The sequence below is a fragment of the Caretta caretta genome, chromosome 1, assembly GCF_965140235.1.
Source record: "Caretta caretta isolate rCarCar2 chromosome 1, rCarCar1.hap1, whole genome shotgun sequence".
In the NCBI taxonomy this organism is placed as follows: domain Eukaryota; kingdom Metazoa; phylum Chordata; order Testudines; family Cheloniidae; genus Caretta; species Caretta caretta.
The window spans coordinates 264,138,122-264,161,215 of NC_134206.1; the positions used below are offsets into that span (position 1 = coordinate 264,138,122).

Here is a 23,094-nt window from a genome sequence, read left to right on the forward strand (position 1 = left end):
TTCAACTGAGGGCGCACCACCAATGTATATATTGGCACCATCTTTTCTGTATTAATCTGTATCCCATTTCTCATGCATCCTAATTTTATTTGCTCTTGATGAGCACATTGGCACTGCACTAGAGGAAACTGACAGAGGTGGACCACATGTTGGTTAATTTTGCTTGAAGCATGTCTAATCAAAACAGCATTATGATCACTTGCATGCCATTGGAAACATGTACATTTGCAGACATGTGATGTGTTCCATGCATTCTTGGGGGACAGTGAGAAGGTGGGAGGGGCAAGTGGTTATTAGCATACCACATTTTTCTGGAGTCGACCAAGTCTCAGAGTTCTAGGCTGGCAAATGGTTGGCCTCCTTTATCCAGTTCCGCACTTCTTTTTACAGAGTGAAGTGGATGCTCTAGTTATATTCATATAACCAGTTTAACCTGCCCTCCTTCCTCCAGGCTCTCTGATATGACATCCCAGAGTGCATTGTTCCACATGCTGCTGAAGCTGCTTTGTTTGCATGCCCTCAGCCCAGTCTATTACCTGTGTAGGCACTACAGGGTAGTTGCCCAGATTTTCCCAGAATGCACTGATAAACATGGTTAGACAGCATAGTAAGTGCAGATGTACAAACAAGGCTCTTTGGGCAAAAAAACTGCCCTGTTATATGTATCCAGTTAAACTGCTCTGGCCTCTAAGTGTTTACAAAATCATGGATAAAAGCTGTAGGGCTGAGATGGCCTAAAAGATCATTGGCTGCTTTGTTTGGGAGCATCAAAGTACTATTCCCTTACCCACCTTTGTTAATGTTTAGCCATGTGTAGGGACCCATCTTTCATCTGTAGGTATGGACATATTAGACTCTTTTGTGAGCTCTTTATGATTGAAAGCACTGGCAATGCTTTCCCTGGTATACAAGGGGTTAACATAAACACCCCTGATCTGGAATGTATGGAGGGGCCTGGTGCCAACTGGCACCAGGCCTTAGTCAGCAGGGAATGTTCAAGCACTCATAGGCTGGGTTATCAGACTTCTGGAACTGCCTTTGTACAGCACCCTATTTCTCTGGCACTCCTTAGCTGCCCTTTAATCCAACAGTCATTGTTTGTCAGCTTCATGTCCTAGTGCTTTATTTTAGTCATCTCATCTGCATGTTTAATTTCTAATCTGCTTTCCTTCTCATCTACTACCCATTTCCACGGTTACTTCGAACTCTGCTATATTATACTGAGATAATATAAATAATATCAAATAAACTACAGGAACTGTTTGTACATATTCCAAGTGAATTGAACAAAGGAACAAGGGAGGGTGTGTGTGCACGCCTGCATACACTAGTGTCCTCTAGTGGGTGGCTCAGGAAAGATCTGCTCTAGTGCAAATCAGAATCTCTTCACCAACTGAGCTCAGGAAGCTGCTCCTTCAGGCATGCAAATGACAAACAAGTGTATATTGCACTGTGCTGGATGGGATAGGTTATTCACCCTTGACCCCTGATTTGCTCTTGGAAGGTTTACGTTTAAAATCAAATTATAGCCTATACGTTAGGGAAAGTTAAAATGTGTAAAGATGTTGATGATAAAAATAATTAAAGCTGTAATGCAATTAGGGAAAACAAATGTAAAAATATCTGTTATAAGCTCTGCAAAAGTAGGAGGCCTAGATAGTTAGCCTGAAGTGCTTGACCTACGGTTATAAGATTTAGTAATATGCATCTTGTGTAAACAAATAAACCACAAAAGAGGAGTTTAATCTTGAAACAACAGATATTTAGTGGATTTTTGGTACATGTAACCATCAGGTTAATCACGTTAATGTGTTGGAAATATTGGGAAATGTATTGACACAAATAGCTTATGTCAGCAATCAGAACCCCAATTATGGTTTCCCCGAAAGCCACACATGGACAGGAGCTGATAGGCAATCTAAATATGGTTACATCAGTGGGCACATCATCATGACAGGATGTGGAAGTTTCGATTGACACACCTCACTTCTGATGTTCTCCACTTACTTTTCCTTCCATCCTCTGATACTTCTGATTGTCCCCATATGGTTGTGAGAATGCATAATGCAGGGGATTGTTCTGCTATACTTATTTTGCTTTTCTATTATTGCTATTATATCTGTATGTATTTAAATACTAAATAAAGTCCTCGTGTCTCTGTGTGTGACTCACCAATCTCATCTCCTATAATAAATTTGTGTAGCCACTTGAGCAAAATAACCTGTTATTAGTGACTTGGGCAATTTGCATGCTAAATTAATCAAAGGCTACAAGGTCAGGCTTTCCCATGAATATATTAGTTCCCTCTGTTGGTTGAGTTTGGAAGGCAGGCAGCTCCTGTCACTCAGCAAGTAGAGAACGCTGGTTTGCAGCTGAAGATAAACCTCTTGATGTTATGTATATCAATATTATATACAAGAATGCGTCATTGTTTTCACTTCTCCAACAAGAAAAAGATAGAAAAGATAGAAAAAAAGATCAGGCACCCAATGAAAGTTTCCCATCCCACATAAGTAAGATCTCTTCTTCTCTCAATGGGAATTATGCACACACAGGCCTGAGAGAAAAAGCTCTTACCAGAAAAAGCTGGTAAACACAACAGTAGTTAAGGTGCTCTACTGACCTTGACTGAATTGAGGTAAATCAGGACATCATCAAATTGTCTGAGCAGAAAGAAGCAGGAGGCCATGCACTGTCTCCCTGGGATTGTATCTAAGGCAAGAGAGGAAAAGGCAGATATTTAAAATTGGGTGGTGGTGGTGGAAAATTAACTTGGATATCTTCCTCCCAAATTGCCAACGAAGTCCTAGAAAATAGTATAACCTGCCTCTTTCAGACAAGGGGCTACACTACAGATGGAGAAGAGCTATTAGTTCATCTGGTCATCCCTCCCTATCCTGCTCCACAGATAATGCAAGATTGTTTCCTAAAATAACTTTTCTAAACCTAAAAAATTCACATATATTAAGTCCTTTATATTGGACTCCATACCAGGCCTTGCCATGTCCCACTGGAAAACTGTTAATCTCCCTTTGCAATGGTCTAACAATACAATACTCTTATATGGCACTTTTCATCAGTAGATCTCAAAGCACTTTACAAAGGAAGGTCAGTATCATTATTCCCATTTTACAGATGGGGAATAATTAGGCAAAGAGAGGTGAGGTGATTTGCTCAAGGTCACTAAGACAGTCAGTGGCAGAGCCACAAATAGAACCCATATCTCTTGAGTCCCAGTCCAGTACTCTATCCACCATGCAACACTACTTAGTATATGGGTATACAGCTTCCATTTCTTGTCCTGCAGGGTCAAGCAATAACAGGATTGGAAACTGTGGCATTTTTGTGACAGATGTGAGACCCTGGAAGTGTGGAAACCTCAAAATCTCAAGTATTGAGATGAGCCAAAGGTTATGGACCGAGGGGATATTCATTGACTATTGTATCAATAAGCGTTATGTGTATCTCTGTGTTCCTGGCTCACTGGATGGGATTCCTGTGTAATCTGGAATCACTTAGAGGAGGGATGTTAATAATTAATGCAAGTTCTCAATGCTGGTTATGCAGATATTCACACCGGTGAAGCTACACCCCCCAGGAGAAGTAGCATTGACTTAATTTATCTGATTCAGGAGGTCTGAAAGACAAAGGTCCCAAACTGTACAGAGTCAGTCTGATTTTACTCAGGACAGACCCATTCTGCAACAAAGAACTGACAAATTTGTATATGGACCTACCAGGATTTCATGCGGATGATGGAAATAGCTGGTAAGTTTAGCACGTATGTAGGCTGTTTATTGTTTTATGATGTGTTTTCTCTGTAATGCTTTTGTCATAAATAATTGTACTATGTTTTGTGAAAGCTGACTGGTCCCTGATTAACTGTTATTGACCCTGAGAAACAGCAGAACTGCAGGTGCTGAAATAAAGTCAGACTGGCTGGGATAATAATCATAGTGAATTGTAAGGGGACTGCAGCTCTAAAATTAGGATCTGGAGAGAGAGGAACACCGGTTCCTGCTCTGAAAAAAGGTACAGCTAGAGCAGAGGTGGACAAACTATGGCCCGCGGGCCACATCCGGCCAGCAGAACCCTCTTGCCCGGCCCCTGAGCTCCTGCCCTGGCAGGCTAGTCCCTGGCACCTCCCCTGCTGTTCCCCCTCCCCTGCAGCCTCAGCGTGCCGCACCATCGGAGCAACGCTCTGGGCGGCCGAGCAGCGCAGTTGCAGAGCCCCAGCCTGACCCGGTGCACCACCAGCCACCGGTGTTCCAGGCAGCACAGTAAGGGGACGGGGGGTTGCACAGAGGGCAGCAGAGCTGGGGGGCTGTGGTCAGGGGTGTGGATAGAGGTCGGGGCAGTCAGAGGGTGGGGAACAGGGGGGTTGGATGGGGCAAGGGTCCCAGGGGGACAGTCAGGAATTGGGGGGGGGGTGGATGGGGCGGCAGGGGGCAGTCAGGAGTGGGGGTGCAGGGGTGGTCAGGGGAGAGGGAGCAGGGGGTGGTGGATGGGGCAGGAGTTCCGGGGGGCCCTCAGGGGACAGGGTTTGGATGGGGCAGGAGTGCCAGGGGAGCCATCAGGGGGCGAGAAGCAGGGGGGGGGGGGGTCGGATATGAGGCAGGGGCCTGGCCATGCCTGGCTGTTTGTGGAGACACAGCCTCCCCTAACCAGCCCTCCATACAATTTTGGAAACCTGATGTGGCCCTCAGGCCAAAAAATTTGTCCGCCCCTGAGCTAGAGGCTTGAGACCTAAGGGTATGCCCTTGAGGAAGTCATGAAGGGGGCAGATGTATAGTTAACCCCAATATTATGACAGTTTTCAAACACAGAAAATCCATCCCTATCTGAAGGTTTTATCTGGGCCTTAGGCAGGAGTTATGGAACGGAAAATTCCCCATTTGAGAGAAAAAAGTTTTGTTTTTGCTTTTTTAATGAAGCAGCAGTTTGAAGTTGTTCGGGGGCCCTGAAAAATTAGAATAAATCCCCCTAGGATATGGATTAGTGGACAGAGGATTAGGAGGCAATCAAAAGTGTTATCACATGACTCTGCAATTTAACACCTTAATATCACCTCTAGGTGTGATGTCTTTGTATAAAACACACACACACTTTGGTTGAATGTAAAAACAAAACGAAACAACAACTTGAGTGTTTACATAGAGTCCATTTATGGGGAATGTAAGAAACCAATTGAAAATAGGTATGGCTTTGCTCCCTTCTCTATCCACAGCCAGACTCCAATCTTATTATCCTGCCTTGTAGGATTGCTCTAGTGTGGTTTTGCTACACCAGTGGTGCCCAAACTTTTCCTGTCGCACCCCCTCTCACCAGTAATGGAATCTGTCCCTGCTACCCACTCCCTCCCCCCAATTACTGCACAGCCATGGCTTCCATAGCAGAGGAACTTGGGCTGAAGGCGGAGCTGGGGACAGAACTGGGGTTGGGGGAGGAGCTAGGGCTAGAGACGGGGCTAGCCTGGGGGCAGAGAGGGAAAGAGGGCAGAACTGGGCAGGAAGTGGAGTTGCAGCTGGGGCCAGAACTGGGATGGGAGCAGAGGAGGGACCGGAACCAGAGCTGGAGTGGCAGGTAGAGTGGAGCTGTGGTTGGGGCTGGAGCTAGGCTGGGGACAGAGCAGGGGGCAGAGTGCAGCTGCCACTGGAGGCAGAGCTGGTCTGGGGGCGGAGTGGAGCTGTGGGACTGAGCTCAGAGCTAGGTGGTGCTCCCTCCCCACCCCTTGTGGGGGCTGGCCAGCCCCTCCCCCCGCATGTTCCTCTGGGTCCCCCTGGGGGAGATTACACCCCACAGTTTGGGGACCACTGCTCTATACTCTGGCTTCCCAGGTCACTTCACTATGCATTATAGTCTAGTACCTACTTGAGAACTGAAATAGGCTTATGTGTTTAATTTTCCCCTTGCTTACGTGTATGCCCATCACGATGTGCATCTTCATGTGTCAGGGCAATAAGTTATATATACCTCAGTGTTCTTTCATGCCTCCTCAAGGCAATGGAGGGCTCAAAGAGACCCCAAAAGAGACCCCCACACACATCTACCAAGATATTTAAGTTCATAAATCCATAGCAATTTATATTATACAAGATCCAAACAAAATACAAATAAATATTTAAGGAGAGTAAAAGTTAAGAATATATTTTCTTTATAAATTAATCAAGGTAATGGAAAATTAATTTATAAAAATCAGAATGTTCAAAGGTCAAGAAATTCTTGAGATTTATTTTTTCCCTCCACATTCCCACTCATCTTCTACTTTCTAGTTGGAGATCACCTTATCCCAGCACATTCCCCTCCACATAGTTATTTTTAAAAAATTGCATTTTATTAAAGTAATATCCATACATCTCATACAACTCAGGCTAATACTACACATTTCCAAGACACAGTCAACTGGGGCATTAATCTTAGAGTTCTAGTTTTTCCTCTTCATAATACCTGTATTCCCATATTTGTAAAATACAGCCTCCCAATGAACTTTCAGAATATAGCCACAGACACCCCTTTTTCCCTTCCTGCAAACTATCCCCTAGAAAATTCTATACACTGGTTTATGAACTCCAAACACACAACACAAAATGGCTGGAGACCTGGACTATTTTCCCATTAATGGCTAGAAACCATAACATCCTGTATGTTATTTCCATATGTATGTGCCAGAGATACCATCATGTCCCCATCCATCATTACGTGATGGGCTGAATACTCCACTAGACTTAGTTCACTTTCCCCATAAAGATTACAGACCTGACTAACTCATATTATTTCAGGCAATTAATACTTCACCCATCACTATAGGATCTGAGCGCCTTACAAATTCTAAAGAAGAATCTGTTTCTCTCCCTCACACAGTTTTTGTTATTGTGGAAAAGCTAAGTGGAAGAAGTAAGTTTTGCATTCCGCACTGATGATGGCAAGGTTTACGGTCATTCTGATCTCCTGCAGCAAGTTCCACAGTCATGGCCAGCTGCCAAGAAAGTTTTGTCATTCCTGTTCATTATCCTCATTGTTCTTTGGTAGCAGTTGAAGTAGGAAAAAGAGTCCAAAACTGAACTGAGATTTTCATCATTATTAAGAGGCACAAATTCCATAACAAGTAGGAAGACTTCAGGTTATGGTCTGATCACATCTAAGAAAAGTAATTGGTCCTGATCAGTACTTGGCGAAACACCCAGAGGAAAACCTACAGGAAGCAGTGTCTATAATTCAGTATAACATACTCTTTTCTGGAGTCAGTAATAAACTAAAGCCCCAGCACTGTTTTGAGGATATTGTGCTGCTAGATAAATGCTATCTTGGGAAAAGACAAGCTGGGTCCCTGACTACCTGTGGTCATACAAAAATTCAATGGCACACTTTGAAAGTCTGTTTGCTCCAGTGTTCTGCCCAAATTCCCCGTTAGAGGATAATTTTATGTAGGCAAAATGCAATTATCTATGATTTCACTTTAACAGAATATTATTCTTCACTCCTTGTTCTTAGGTATAAATAGCATTTTTGTGCTTTGTTAAATATCTGACCAGTATTGTGCTGGTACAGTACCAGTGCTGGATGAAATATTTTCTGAATAACTATTGTTCATAGAATGTTTTGGGATGATGACTATATAAAATATGATATTAAAAAGATAATAAAAAGAACACAAAACAGTCATGGATTGGTGCCACTATCACCAACCCTGGTTTACCATGGATACTACTTGTTATGGCAGGAGGTGAATGGGTGACTTTGCCTTAGCTCTGTTCCATTCTGAACAATGAAATGGAAGTAAAATAGGAAAGTTGGGATTTTATAGACCTAATCCATCTCATGTGAGTCACACAGAAAGAGGAAAAAAAGCTCATTTTGAAAAGCTCTATACTTTGTAAAAAGAAAAGGAGTACTTGTGGCACCTTAGAGACTAACCAATTTATTTGAGCATGAGCTTTCGTGAGCTACAGCTCACGAAAGCTCATGCTCAAATAAATTGGTTAGTCTCTAAGGTGCCACAAGTACTCCTTTTCTTTTTGCGAATACAGACTAACACGGCTGTTACTCTGAAATCTATACTTTGTGTAACTTAAAGTGACTCAAAAGGAAGGTAATATGAAGTCCAGAAAAGAGTTTTCCCTCCCAGTGATCTGATGTTTTTCCTTCACCAAATGCCAGATTTGGTCTTAAAACTACTGAAGATGAAGAGGGGGTGCTTACTTCCCATTATTTTGGCATAGTGTGCAATCCTTGTGTTCTAGGCAGTAGAGCTACCAGCTATAGGTGTGCCAGCAGCAGCCACCTGAGTAAGCTACAGGGTCCATTCATATTGTGAATTAAGTTTGTCTAATGAGAACTGGATACTTACGAAGAGTTATGCTCAGCCACATAAATGATACACCATTTATTAAGTGAAAGTGTTAAAAATGTGACAATTCACTGCGTTTCCCACCTTCAGTTCTTCTTTTACTCTCTCCAAGGAATCTGATCCTTATTTCATTTTCCACCATGAGGCTAAAGAAAGGTGAGCTATTGAGAAAGATCACTCAGAGTACTGGCATTAACTGCCAGGAGTCTAGGGAACAATTAAAAAAAACAAACAAAAAAGCAACCTCTAGTGCCCTCATCTGCAATGTCAATTCCCGTTTATAAGCCACTGGTGACCAATAGTTTAAGCTATCTTTTTTCCTAGCTGAAATGCAGTGTACAGCTGTTGATTTTGGGCAGGTTTTATTGTGGAAGAAAGGTAGATAATGGTTGCTACAGAATGGATGCTTCTTCGTTTTTTGTGAAACCACACAATAATTAAAAGTCTAGACTTACATAGCTCCTGAATGGAAGGACTCATACACTAGCTCTGCTCATTGTATGTTTTTTAATTTTCTAAGTCAGTAACCTAACCAGAAACAACAGAATCTAACCACTGACCCCTGTAAGACTTTGCTGAATGTGTGACATCGTTCTCATAAACTACCCTGTTCTCAACAGTTTTTTAAACATTTACCGTCTCCATGTCTGGTCCTGGGATCTCTGTAGAGAGTGAGAGATGTAGAAAGACCAGAATCAGAGCAGAGAAAGTGCTCTGCTTTTTCTGTTTGTCCATTGATCTTTGAAAATTCCCAGTAAGTTAACAGGCTTGTGAAGGTGCTATCAATCACTTCTCTGGCCCCCTTCCAAAAACAAACAAACAAAAAAAACAAAAAACACAAACCCCAAAACACTAAAGCAGGATTTTCCTCACTTTAAGAAACACAAACCATCTTTCCTTTCTAGTTTTGTGAAACAGTTAGATATGTTGATGCAGGGCACTGTATGAGACTTTAAACAGACAGACAATCTGGTAGTACTAGCTCTTTACTCCTGGGGGACCACCAAGAACTGGCAATAGAAGGAAGTGCTAGATTTTGACTTCTAGGCCAACTATGTTAGCAAGGGCTCTCATACAAAGGCAGCAAAACTATAATCCCCATCCAAATCTAGGGAAGCAAATGCAAAGTCCAAGGTCAGCAGAATGACCTTAAGCAGGCAATAGAATGGCTGGTGTATTATAATATATATAAGTACAGTACATTTTGGAACACTTCACTGAGAGTTCTTATTATTCCTCTTTATTAAATGCCATTAGCATGTGCTGCCCTGAACAAAAAACATATAAAATATTGTCTCTGCCTCAAGGAGCTTACAGTCTAATTTAGACAAAAATATCCTACATGAAGATAATACAGTAAAAGCAGTTTTATCTGGCATGTTGGGGGAATGGGGGTTGCTGGTAAGTGAAAAATGCTAGTTAACTAAGAAGGAGGGAGTTTGGGCATGGGAGGGGGCGCAGGATGGGGTGCGCGGTGCCAGATCCAGGGGGCGCTCACCTCGGGCGGCTCCCCGCAAGCAGCAACCTGTCCCAGCTGCTCCTAAGAGGAGGCTCAGCAAGCAGCTCCGCCCTGCCCCGAGAGCTAGCTCCGCAGCTCCCATGGGCTGGGATCCATGGCCAGTGGGAGCTGCGCGGGCAGCGCCTATGGGCGGAGGCATCACACAGAGCCGCCTGCCGTGCCTCTGCGTTGGAGCCGTTGGGACAGGTCGCCACTTGCAGGGAGCTGCCTGAGGTGAGCGCCCCCCGGATCTGGCACCCCGCACCTCCCTCCATGCCCCAACCTGCTGCCCTGAGCCCTCTCCCACACCGAAACTCCCTCCCAGATCCCGTGCTCCACACTCCCTCCGGCGCCCCAACCCCCTGCCAGCCCCGTGGCAACCAGACTATAAACTGGAATTTCAATAAAGATCAGAAATGCCAGTTTATAGAGCTTTCCGGTTGGGGAAATGCCGGACAATACAGCTTTTACTGTATTGTGTATTTGGTAAATCACTGGGCCCATCTCCAGCCCAAATGCTGCTATTAATGTGACTGTTTATGATAGAAGTACCATTTTACATTGATAGAGATGCTGTTTTATTACAAACCTATTTCTCTAACTGGAACCATGTAGGTGTCTATAACGTTCAAAATTGTGTGCACATGTGTGTCAGAGCATATCCTCAGTTTCGTATGACAGCAGATGCACTGTGTGGAAACATTATGCTGTTACCAGCATAACTACAGCAACACGCCTGGCACTAGACATGCTGAGAGTCAGCAACTGCATAAGCACTATTATAAGACAGTATATACCAGCAGTTCCCAACCAGGGTCCAAGGCCCCCTGGGGGGCCACAAGCAGATTTCAGGGGTTCCGCCAAGCATTAGACTTACTGGGGCCCAGGGCAGAAAGCCAAAGCCCCACCGGCCCAGCCCTGGCAACCGGGCCTCAAGGTGAAGCCTGAGCAGCTTAGCTTCGTGGGGGCCCCTGTGTCTTGGGGTCCTGTGCAGTTGCCCTGCTCGCTACCCCCTAAAAAGCCTGGCTTTTCCATGCAGAAAAACAGTTGTGGCACATGTGGGCCATGGAGTTTTTATAACGTGTTTAGGTGGGCTGCAGAAAGAAAAAGGTTGAGAACCTCTGGTATATACTGTAGTATCAGTAGAAGAACATATACATAATGGAGAAAGAAAAATTCAAACGTACCACATTCACTGGCTGATCCTCCCACCAGCTGGAAGAACTGTTGAGCAATTTTCAGATGATCCCTCTTGGAGAGAAACAAATGACATGAGATCCAGAGTATGGAGTGGTGCCATGGGACTGAATGAACGCATGCTCCAAGGGGGGTGAGTAGGGTGAAGTAAAGTAAAGTGAATACACATATTGTGGGGTGAGGGGAAAGATGGGGACAGAGGTACAATAAACAAGGAAGGAAGGAATCTTATTGCATGGACCTATATACACAGAATCATTGCAAAAAGAAGCAAGGCTTTTGTAAGCAGGATAGAGAGGCTCAGTTCAGTTTGTATGAGTCTCAGGGCTAGTAACAGAAACTCACAATTCACTCACTCTGGACTGTGAATTATGGAGAGAGAATAAATGAAGGAACTCAGAAAGCATGGGATCTGAGTGTGAAACTACCACCTCTTTCCCATTAGCTGCATTCCAGATACCACATTTCTTTCTCCCCTAGTACTGATGTAAATGCTGGAGCAGCAGAGGGGTTTTACTCACTGAGCTCATTTCCTGTCCAAGGGCTGCATTCACCACTCCCTTGAGTATGTACTCCTGCAACAAACAAGAGGATCAGAGAAGACAAGTTAAAGAATTCAGAAGACATAAAAAAAAACCTGCAGGCAACTTAGAAATGATTTTGTTCCTGCCCATGCCAACTCTATTCAAACTTCATTTTATTAGTAGTCTGCACTCCAGCAGTGTGTAATAAATAATAATAACAAAAAAAAAAAATCAATCCTGCATATGAGCCAGTTGTTTATGTGAATTGAGCTAGGGTTCTGAATCAAGGTCCTGTGTAGAGACAGCAACATTATAAAAACACCATCAAAATTGCCAGGAATTGTCCTGCTGTTGTCAGTCACAGCAAAGTGCCCGAGTAGACTGAACTCCCCTTTCAGGCCTCTGGTCACTCCAGGGAGGAGGATATGTGTGTCTGCCTCAGGGTATGGAAGTTTGCATTGACTCTGCCAGTATTACATCTATCCTGTGAGTAAAGAGAACTTGAGTCTCCAGGGTTGTCAAACAGACTGATATCTTTCAACCAGCATGAAAAAGTAAATCCGGTGCCGGTAAAAAGGTATTAGATTGACAGTGCTGGAGAACGAAGTCCTCTGCCCATAAGTCAGGTACAGCAAGGGCAGAAGCATTGCAAGTTTTCCCACATATGTATATTTAGTTCCTCCACCCTGCCCTGGAGACAGGCACCTCTGAAGCCTCTGCAGTTCTTGAACCCTTCTGTTGAGATGGCAAAGAGGGGGACAATTAATGCCAATTGTGATTATGGTTTTTGGTGCAACTTGTTCATTAGCACAACAATGGAATGTTACCAGTAGTAAATAAGAGGAGCTGGACTGAGAAACTCACTGCATTTTACACAGGTCACTGAACGATTCAGCCAGATAAGTTCATGCAGGATAGGCATGGGGTTCTCAACCTTTTTCTTTCTGAGCACCAGCCAACATGCTGTAAAAACCTGCATGTCCCACCTCCGCAACAACTGATTTTCTGCATATCCAGTAGATTAAAAGCCAGGGCTGGCATTAGGGGTACCAAGCAGGGCAACTGCCTGTGGCCCCACACCACAGAGGGCCTCGCAAAGCTAAGGCTTTGGCTTCACCGCCATGCAGCTTGGGCTTCGGCTTTCTGATGTGAGTCCCAGTGAGTCTAACATGGGTCCTGCTCTCTGGTTTATTTTGGCAGACCATCTGAAACCTGCTTATGGCCCCCCAGGAGGCCCCGGACCTCTGGTTGAGAACCGCTGGGATTGGTTATTAGCCAAGATGGCCAGGGACACAACCCCATGCTCTGAATGTTTTAAACCTCTTACTGCAAGAAGCTGGGACTGGACAACAGGGGATGGATCACTCAGTTGCTCGGTTCTGTTCATTCCCTCTGAAGCATCTGGTACCAGCCACTCTTGGAAGACAGGTTTCAGAGTAGCGGCTGTGTTAGTCTGTATTCGCAAAAAGAAAAGGCGTACTTGTGGCACCTTAGAGACTAACACATTTATTTGAGCACAAGCTTTCGTGAGCTACAGCTCACTTCATCGGATGCATTCAGTGGAAAATACAGAACACCACACTGCATTTTCCACTGAATGCATCCGATGAAGTGAGCTGTAGCTCACAAAAGCTTATGCTCAAATAAATTTGTTAGTCTCTAAGGTGCCACAAGTACTCCTTTTCTTCTTGGAAGACAGTACACTGGGCTAGATGAACCATTGGTATGATCCAATCTGACGCTTCTTATGCATATTAACATACTGTCTATTATCAGTCTTGTGGCGAGTACCAACATGTATGTGAGGAAAAGTATTTCTAAATCAGACACACACATAGAAGTCCTTCATGTGGAGATGGATCTATCATTCTTAACCCAAGGAGCTCCAGTCACCTTTTCAAAAAAGCCCACCAGAGAAATGTTTCCTCTTTTTCCTGAAATATGAATTTCCTGACAAACACTGAGGAGCAGGACTTGATAACATTCAATCTAGAATCAGTGACAGATTTATAAATGTAGAAGGTTTCTGCAAGGCTAAATAAAGGAATTTATACCATTGCTATAGAAAGATTTCCATTTTGCCAGTGGGAACCAGCATTTGATTTGAGCTGTGGAAGATCCTAAAATGTCAGATGTTAAATATTACATTATTTTTGAAAAAGCTCTTTTAGGTAATATTAAATCTTTCTAACATTTATTCAATATAATTTCTCCCTTTTAAAAAGCCGGCACAGTGGGACTCGTGATAACTATGGGAGCCTGGCTTTGCAGGTAGAGAGAGATCATAAAACAGTACCAATAAACATTGTAAAACTTTTTTTCTGTAACATATATGGCATATGCACAATTCACAATGGCTGTTGTGTGGTATAAAATATTTATTGGTACACATCTAGGATGATCTGCATAATTTGCCTGTAGTTTTACCATTCTCCATATTCATGTAACATTTACAGCACACGGCAATTACCAATAGGTAGATACAGAACATGAACACAAACAGCTAACACATGAAGGAGTGGAGTGGACAAAAGGTTTTATCAGCATGAGTTTGGGATGACTTGCATAATTCGAGTGGCAAAGCCATCAGTAGCTGCTCCAATGCGGCCAAAACTAGGACTCGTAATTCACTGCTGGTGCCACTCCACCATCAGCAACAGTGGAAGTTCTAGGGTACACAGATCTCAGGCGTTTTGGTCACTGTATCATATAATCTTCCAGAGTACGCCTTCCTCAGTGTCTCTTTCAGACATTTTTTCTTGTTCACATCCACTGTATTTATACAGTGCATGTGTGTATATATATATATATGTGGGCTTTGAGAAAGAAAATGCAGGGAGGAGCAAGAGAATGAAGCTGGCCCAGCAGCTGCAAAAAGCAGTTCAAATACATAGTGTTGAACTGGGATGAGGAGATAAAATGAGGCCTAGCTGGGACCACCTCTTCCCCCTAGCACCTCCCAGACCCAGACCTATACAGAGTACAACCCCATCCCCTCACAAGGATTCATAAAGTCTTCCCTCTCCTTCCCAGCCATGTGACCTTTGAGAAAAAAACTGCAGGGAAGAGTCAGCATGAGACAGAAGTCAGCCAGGAGCTGCAGAGAGCAGTTCAAGCAGGGCCAAGGACACAGCAGTTTTCACTCTGAACATTCCTTGCCCTGTGCTGATTGGCTGTTCCTCCAACACCTCCAACGGTCACTCTTCCCATCTAGCTAATATGCTTAAAATAACCCAACTGAAAGGATTTAAATAACAAAATCGCAAAACTAACATTACATTTACCACTGCTGCATTGTTCACTCTGTTTGTGCATTCTATCCTTTTCCCCTACCCTGTGTCTGTCTTGTCTATTTAGACTGTAAGCTCTTCAGGTTAGGGATTGTCTCTTATTCTACATTTGTACAGTGCATTTACATTTGCACAGTGGGGCCCTGTTTTCCACTGGCCCCTACACACTGCCATAATAAACATGATAAATAAAATAATACATGTATGTATATATGTATATATTTCACACATACAAAGCTTCAGCACTGGTGAAAGGCAGTGGAAGGATGAATGCAGGGTGTTAAAGGGGATGAATCCTCAGGGTACTGGCTTGAACATGGCAGATTCTACCCCAACTTACAAACTCTCTCTTTAAATAACCATGCCATAAACCTCAAATTACCTGTGGAGTTGTAGGTTCCAGGTCCTTAATCAGGTTATAAGCCTCCTGCACATCATCTGAAATATCAGAAGTTACATGCATGACAAACCACAGTGAACCGTATTCAGACAGACCACTCATCCTCTACAAGATTCCTTTACCCAGCCATAGATAGATAAAGCATTTGAAGGGGAGGAGTAAGGGGACTATAAATCTGTGTAAATTTATACCTTGCTAGTGGTGGCTTTCTTGAATCTGTATAACAGACATGGTTTGAGAAATAGCTTCTTTATTACTACATTTTCCCTAGTACAGAGATCACTTGGCCCCTTGTTCATAGTCCAGTGGATGACTTCTCAATAGCACAAGGTCATCCCTTGTATCCCTCATACTTCTGTCTCCCCTGACACGTTTATTTCTCCCTCAGGGGAAGACTGGGTTAGATGCTTCTGAATACAGACTTTACAGTTTCATTATTACTACCTCAACATTTGGCAAATTAGTGTATCTGATCCTAATTCTCCCATGTAAAAAGCACTGTTAGTGCAGAAGTTAATTAAAGAATTTAACTCACACAAAAAAGTTCTAAAAAAAGTACATTCTAAAAAAAAGGATCCAGTCTTAGAATATCTTAACTCCATCCCCTTCACTTGTATATATTAGCCCAGGGTTCTTCTCTGTCACAAAATTACCCAGCAAAGTTAATTCACACTAATAACCAGGAAATCCATCGCAAATTACCAGGTGTTGATAATTATTAAGCTAATAAATTTGTTTTGTTTTTTTAAACTAAGGTACTATAGAACAACATATTTTGTTCATGTATTTTGACAAGTACAGTTTAACTTAAATTATACTTCATTGTATAATATTTATACATCATTTTACATCTTCAAAACACTATAAAATAAATCAAACCTCACATGCTCATGAGGTACTTAGGTACATATGAGGCCAATAATTTTTTTAAATACTTTGCTCTTAAATACCAAGTATTATTGGTTCACTAGTACATGCATTTTAGTACAATTTGTAAAAGTAATGAAGTCTTAATATGCGAACTTACTGCAGATCTCTGGTATTAAATCTTTGATGAGAAATCAGGTGAAATTGCCATTTTTGTGAGAATTAAAGGGCTTGTGGATTAGCAAAATGATATTAATGAGGTTCTTCTGTACAGTATGTACCATAAGTGAGCTATATCCATTTATGGCAATAGGAAAAGAGAGCACATCTATGTACTAAAATTTGTCACAGCTCAAGTAATGAAGCTGAGTACCAACTGGATGTGCAGATATAGAGACAGTCTAGGATGCAAATAAGTAGCAAGCAGAAAACTCATTTGAGACAAGGCCTCTGACAAAGGGATTCAATTTCAATAACCTTATTGGCATGGCATAAATATGTTGCTAAAAATCGGCACATCAAGCTTCAGAATTAATATAGTTAAGCTACAGAAGGCCCATAGAGCTTTCTCTTTTAATACTTTTATAGCCACTCAAATGCCTTGATGCACTTATTGGTATGTAAAGTTTAGGGTGTGGTTTATTTCTGCTTCTTAGGTAAGAAGTCCAAAGTTTTTCGGATTATTTTGAGTTTTGTGGGAATATCACAGTTTTATTTCTTTCATCTAAAAAGAACCAACTTGACCAAGGCTATGGCACTTGTAGCGCTTCAGTGAAGACACTTACTACAGCAACAGGATGGGTTCTCCATCCCTGTAGTTAATTCACCTCCCCAAGAGGTTGTACTAGGTTGATGGAAGAATTCTTCCATCAACTAGCACTGCCTACACTAGAGTTAGGTTGGCTTAACTACATTGCTATGGGGGGGGGGGTTTGATTTTTTACACCCTTGAGAGACAGCTATGCGGATATAACTTTTCATTGTAGACCAGCCTGAACTCTAGACAGCTAGATGACAAAGTAGCAAAGGTTACAAGCTGAAGCAGTCAACGTTACTGCAACCTCCTTTGAAATACAATAAAACAGAATGCGTGGGACTAAACCATAAAGACAAAGGAGATAACATCATCTGCTTTTAAGAACACTGCTCTGAATAACTAGTCATGCAGAGGTGATGAAATACCATGAATAAGGAAATCAATGAGTGGAAAAGTGATCAACATATCCCATTACACAGGTTCTTGCAGTTAACACCAAATCATCAGTCAATCCACTTCTGAATGGAGAAATACAGTGGTGATGAGCATGAGGGGAGAGGGAGGCATTGTAACCAATAAAAAATAAAAGGAGTACTTGTGGCACCTTAGAAACTAACCAACTAACCAATAAACTAAGACAATTGGTTAGTCTCTAAGGTGCCACAAGTACTCCTTTTCTTTTTGCGAATACAGACTAACACGGCTGTTCCTCTGAAACCTGTCAATAAAAAATACAAAAGGAACCCAAAGCAAAGACAGAAATGACTTGGAAACACAAGAAAGTCTTGCTGCCCGGGAAATCTACCTACATTTTTCAACAGTTGGCAAATGTGTGTGGAATGGATTGTCTTGTTTGCAGACTGCAGCCTTGTTTCTGGTCCCTTTTTTTCACAGCTTCTCTGTGCCACATTTACAGAAATAATTTTCATTGCCTGGGTGGCAATCCTGTGTACATTTTTAGCATTTTAGCAAGCTTAAGGGGAAGTGTTTCACTACTGTAAAAAAAAGGCTCTGATCTTCTGCTGAAGTGGATTTGTTCAACCCTTTGCAAATGGTCTTCCTTCAGAAGTCATGAAAGCATGTAAGACGTTAGCTTATTTACCATAGGACCACAGATGAAACAGTGCAAAGAATGCTGTGGCCCATTTGAAGAAGGTAGTTGTGAGATGATGAACAGATGTCACAGAAAAGAAAAAGTTTCTAATCCCTGCATCTAAGAGAGAGCCAGAGGGAGATTTCATTACCTTGCCGGAGATAGTAAATCACCAGGTTCAATCTGGCTTCAGGAATAACATCAACCAGGGGTGGCAGAACCTGCAGAGCCCCTTCCCCTCCTCGGAATACAACCTGCAGAAAAGAAAGCACCCATCTTGTTAGTCCTATAGAGTGTTCCAGTCTGTGGTCTCACAATCATCCCTGAAATTTCCACAGTAATGACATGTTATAGTCAACGGATTCAGCATCAACTGGACCCCTAGTTTATTAATAATTATAAACATCTCACATTTTATAGTGTCTTTATCCTGAGAAATCTCTAAGCACTTTACAAAAATATTTAACCCATCAGTAAGTGGTAACTATTCTTGGAGCAGAACACATCAGCTATACAACAGTTCAAAACAACAACACATACAGTGTCGAACAAGTTAGGTAGACTATGAACTGAATTGAAACTGCAAGGGGAATATAGATGGAAAATTACAATTTGCTTTAATTATAATTATACCAAAATATTAGGGCTAATAATCCTAGACATGTGAAAAGTGTCACGTGATCTTTAAATGACCAAAAATAGTCAAGTCTTCAGTTTCACATAACAATTCCCTCCTCCAACAACATCATATGGGACATTGGTTCAGGTGTGACTTGGGAAGGAAGCTTACCACCTGCTGAATCATTGGTAAAAGGATCAAAACATAATTCCACCACTGACATCAGAAAACAGCATTAACTCTTGAATGCATAATATGTTAGAAAAAAATTATGGACAAGCTTGTTGCGACTTGGTTTGTGGTTCAGTCAATGTGCCATTTGGATAGGGTTGCCAATTTTAGTTGGACATATTCCTGGAGGTTTCATCACATGATATAATATTTAATTAAAGACTAATTTTTAATTCCTGGAGACTCCAGGACAATACTGGAGGGATCTACAACCTATCCTGAAGGATGATCCCTCACTCTCACAGATCTTGGGAGACAGGCCAGTCCTCGCTTACAGACAGCCTCCCAACCTGAAGCAAATACTCACCAGCAACCACACACCACATAACAAAAACACTAACCCAGGAACCTATCCTTGTAACAAAGCCCGTTGCCAACTCTGTCCACATCCACATATCTATTCAAGGGACACCATTATAGGACCTAATCACATCAACCATACTATCAGAGGCTCATTCACCTGCACATCTACCAATGTGATATATGCCATCATGTGCCAGCAATGCCCCTCTGCCATGTACATTGGCCAAACAGGACAGTCTCTGCACAAAAGACTAAATGGACACAAATCAGACGTCAAGAATTATAACATTCAAAAACCAGTTGGAGAACACTTCAACCTCCCTGAACATTCAATTACAGACCTAAAAGTCGCAATTATTCAACAAAAAATCCTTCAAAAACAGACTCCAACAAGAAACTGCAGAACTGGTATTAATTTGCAAACTGGACAGCATTAAATTAAGTTTGAATAAAGACTGGGAGTGAACGAGTCATTACACTAACTAAAAACTATTTCCCCATGCTAATTTTCCCCCTATTGTTACTCACACCTTCTTATCAACTGTTTGAAATGGGCCATCCTGATTATCACTACAAAAGTTTTTTTTTCTCCTGCTGATAATAGCCCACCTTAATTGATGAGTCTCGTTACAGTTGGTATGGCAACCCCCATTTTTTCATGTTCTCTGTATATATATCTTCCTACTGTATTTTCCACTGCATGCATCTGATGAATTGGGCTTTAGCCCATGAAAGCTTACGCTCAAATAAATTTGTTAGTCTCTAAGGTGCCACAAAAGTACTCCTCATTCTTTTTACTGGAGGGTTGGTAATCCTACATTTGGATAAATTTGTAAATCACAATGCAGCTACTAAACAAAAAGAAGAGGGCCCTGAGTCTAGCAAGGGGCTTGCTTTGGCGGCTCCTACGATGGGAGAGGACAAAAGGACAGGCCCTGAGAGATTTCCAGCTCCAACCAGACTTTCAGGGTAATCTTGAGTTTTATGGACTTTGGCCCATGATTTGGAGCCATAATCTGGTGGGATTTGGCATGAGATTTGGAGCCATGATAAGAGTCATATGCTCAGAGCCACACTTCCTGTTTGCTGGTTTCCAGCAGTCAAAATAGGAACAGAGCACACAGAACACATGAATCATAAACAGCAGTCTGGCAATGACCAGTATCTGCTTGATGATGCAAGGCATGTGGCTGGGCGTCTGCAGGGCTGGAACCAAGAGCCAGTGAGGCAGCAGAATAGGCTAACAGACCCATTTAGCCACTTAGTACAGGGTGATGTGTGTTGCCTATCCCAGACCAGGAGGCAACCAAGAACATCAGGAAGGAGAGAGAAAAGAGCAAGAGGCCAGGAAGGGAACTACGTCCTAAGTGGCCAAAAACAGGGCACCTCATGGAGATGATGCAGTCCTTTTCAGATCAGATTGGAGCCCTGGAAAATAATAGTCATTTACAGAGTGAGTTCACAAACAGTTGGGGCCCACTAGAAGTGCAGGGGATATGCCCCAATGGTATGGCACCCTCAGTGGGTGACCATATTGTCTCAGACAGGCAGTTCTGGTGGGAGCAATGGGTAGGTCTCCAGGTGGTTTAATGGTTAGGCCTGCAGGGGACCACATGGGGGACATGAATGGGAGGTTATAGAACACACCATAGTGTGGGATAGTGGGGCCCCAAATGCCCAGGCCCACCCCCAGCTACTGGCCCTCCAGCTGCCAGCTCCTCAGACAGTAGCCTTACAGATTCCGGCATCACAGCCACTGGTCACACAGCTCATGGCACTACAGCCTCAGGCCCCCACTCCCTACCCCACAGCCTTTACAGCAGCTGTCCAACAGGTTTATAAATGTGTGTTTGAATATGGCTTGTAGGCAGCTGCTTCTCATCGGCTGGGGACTCATTTTCTCCAGTTAACACGTGAGAAAATATGGTGGGTGGCGTATATGGACATATATTCCCTGCTGTTCAGGGAACCTATATTAGGTGGAGAGAAGAGAAAGAGAGATAGGATAAAGCAGAAAGAAAAGGAGTACTTGTGGCACCTTAGAGACTAACCAATTTATTTGAGCATGAGCTTTCGTGAGCTACAGCTCACTTCATCGGATGCATACTGTGGAAACTGCAGAAGACATTATATACACAGAGACCATGAAACAATACCTCCTCCCACCCCATGAGCTATTGCCAGCAGGAGAGTGAGTTTGTGTGTGTGGGGGGGGAGAAAACCTGGATTTGTGCTGGAAATGGCCCACCTTGATTATCATGCACATTGTAGGGAGAGTGGTCACTTTGGATGAGCTATTACCAGCAGGAGAGTGAGTTTGTGTGTGTATGGGGATGGGGGGGGGGTGAGAAAACCTGGATTTGTGCTGGAAATGGCCCACCTTGATTATCATACACATTGTGAGGAGAGTGGTCACTTTGGATAAGCTATTACCAGCAGGATAGTGAGTTTGTGTGTGTGGTTTTTGGAGGGAGGTGGGGGGGGGGGGTGAGAAAACCTGGATTTGTGCTGGAAATGGCCCACCTTGAGTATCATACACATTTTAAAGGGAGTGGTCACTTTGGATGGACTATTACCAGCAGGAGAGTGAGTTTGTGTGTGGGGGGGGCGGAGGGTGAGAAAACCTGGATTTGTGCTGGAAATGGCCCAACTTGATGATCACTTTAGATAAGCTATTACCAGAAGGAGAGTAGGGTGGGAGGAGGTATTGTTTCATGGTCTCTGTGTATATAATGTCTTCTGCAGTTTCCACAGTATGCATCCGATGAAGTGAGCTGTAGCTCACGAAAGCTCATGCTCAAATAAATTGGTTAGTCTCTAAGGTGCCACAAGTACTCCTTTTCTTTTTGCGAATACAGACTAACACGGCTGTTACTCTGAAACCTGTCAGGATAAAGCAGGGGTCGGCAACCTATGGCATGCGTGCCAAAGATGGCATGCAAGCTGATTTTTCATGGCATGCTGCTGCCTGCCAGGTCCCAGCCACTGGCCCCGCTCAGCCCGCTGTCAAACCCAGGCCGGCAGTGGGCTGAGCGGGGTCGGCGGCCGGGACCCCGGCAAGCAACAGAGTGCCATTAAAAATCCTGCCCGCCCCGGCCCGCTCTTCTCCACCCCCCAACCCCTTCGTGGGGGCAGGGTGAAGAAGCTTGGTCCTGCCGGCTTCTGCTGCAGGGCAAGCAAGCTCTCTCCTCCACTGCCTCTTCCCCCAGCATGCTGGGTTCCTGCCCCTCCTCCTCTCCCTCCCTGCCACTGATCAGCTGATGGCCCTTGCACGGGAGGGGGAGAAGCAGAGCAGCAGTGCACTTGCTGCTCCAGGGAGGAGGCGGAAAAGAGGTGGGGACGGGCCTTGGGGAAGGGGGGTGGAATCAGGGCATATCCCCTCCAGGCTCCTGCCGTGAGCCGCTCTGGGGAGAGGGCTGGGAGCACCCCTAACCCCCTGCACCTCCCTCACACTCACCCCAGCCTTCTGCCCTGACCCCTGCATCCCCTCATGACCCCAGCCCTGACTCCTGCACCTCCCTCACATGCCCCCAGCCCTGACTCCTGCACCCCCACACATACCCAGCCCCCCCACACCCTATGCCCTGACTCTTGCACCCCCCACATTCCCATCCCCACCCTGAGCACCAAATGGGAGCTCCTGCACGCCCCCCCCCCCCATTCCTAGCTGCACCCTCGTACCAAATGGGAGCTGCCCAGGTAAGCACTCCACACCTAAACCTCCTGCCCCAACCCTAAGCCCCCTCCCTCATTCTAGCTCCTGGCCAGACCCTACACCCCAACTCCCAGCCTGCTCCTTCACCCCCAGCCCTGTGCTCAGTGCACTCCCACCCTCAGCTCAGTGCAGAGAGAGGAAGAGAATGGGCTAGAACCAGGGAGAAGGTAGGTACGTACCCACTCTATGTGGGCAGGGGCAGGATCCCAGACTGGCAGCGGGCTGAAAGGGGCCAGCAGCTGGGACCCTGGCT

General features: G+C 43.9%; 1 protein-coding gene across 3 annotated transcripts in view; it reads right to left on the bottom strand.

Annotated features, from left to right (window-relative positions):
- The window catches only part of IFT56 (intraflagellar transport 56), an 83,046-nt gene that overhangs the window by 21,827 nt on the left and 38,125 nt on the right, over positions 1-23,094 (bottom strand). For all 3 annotated transcript variants that reach the window (XM_048835326.2, XM_048835327.2, XM_048835328.2), the window contains 5 exons: positions 18,125-18,227; positions 15,239-15,294; positions 11,564-11,617; positions 11,033-11,096; positions 2,624-2,712 (listed from right to left, as the gene is read on the bottom strand). In XM_048835326.2, the coding sequence (XP_048691283.1) occupies positions 2,624-2,712; positions 11,033-11,096; positions 11,564-11,617; positions 15,239-15,294; positions 18,125-18,227 (366 nt within the window). The remainder of the gene's footprint in view (positions 1-2,623; positions 2,713-11,032; positions 11,097-11,563; positions 11,618-15,238; positions 15,295-18,124; positions 18,228-23,094) is intronic.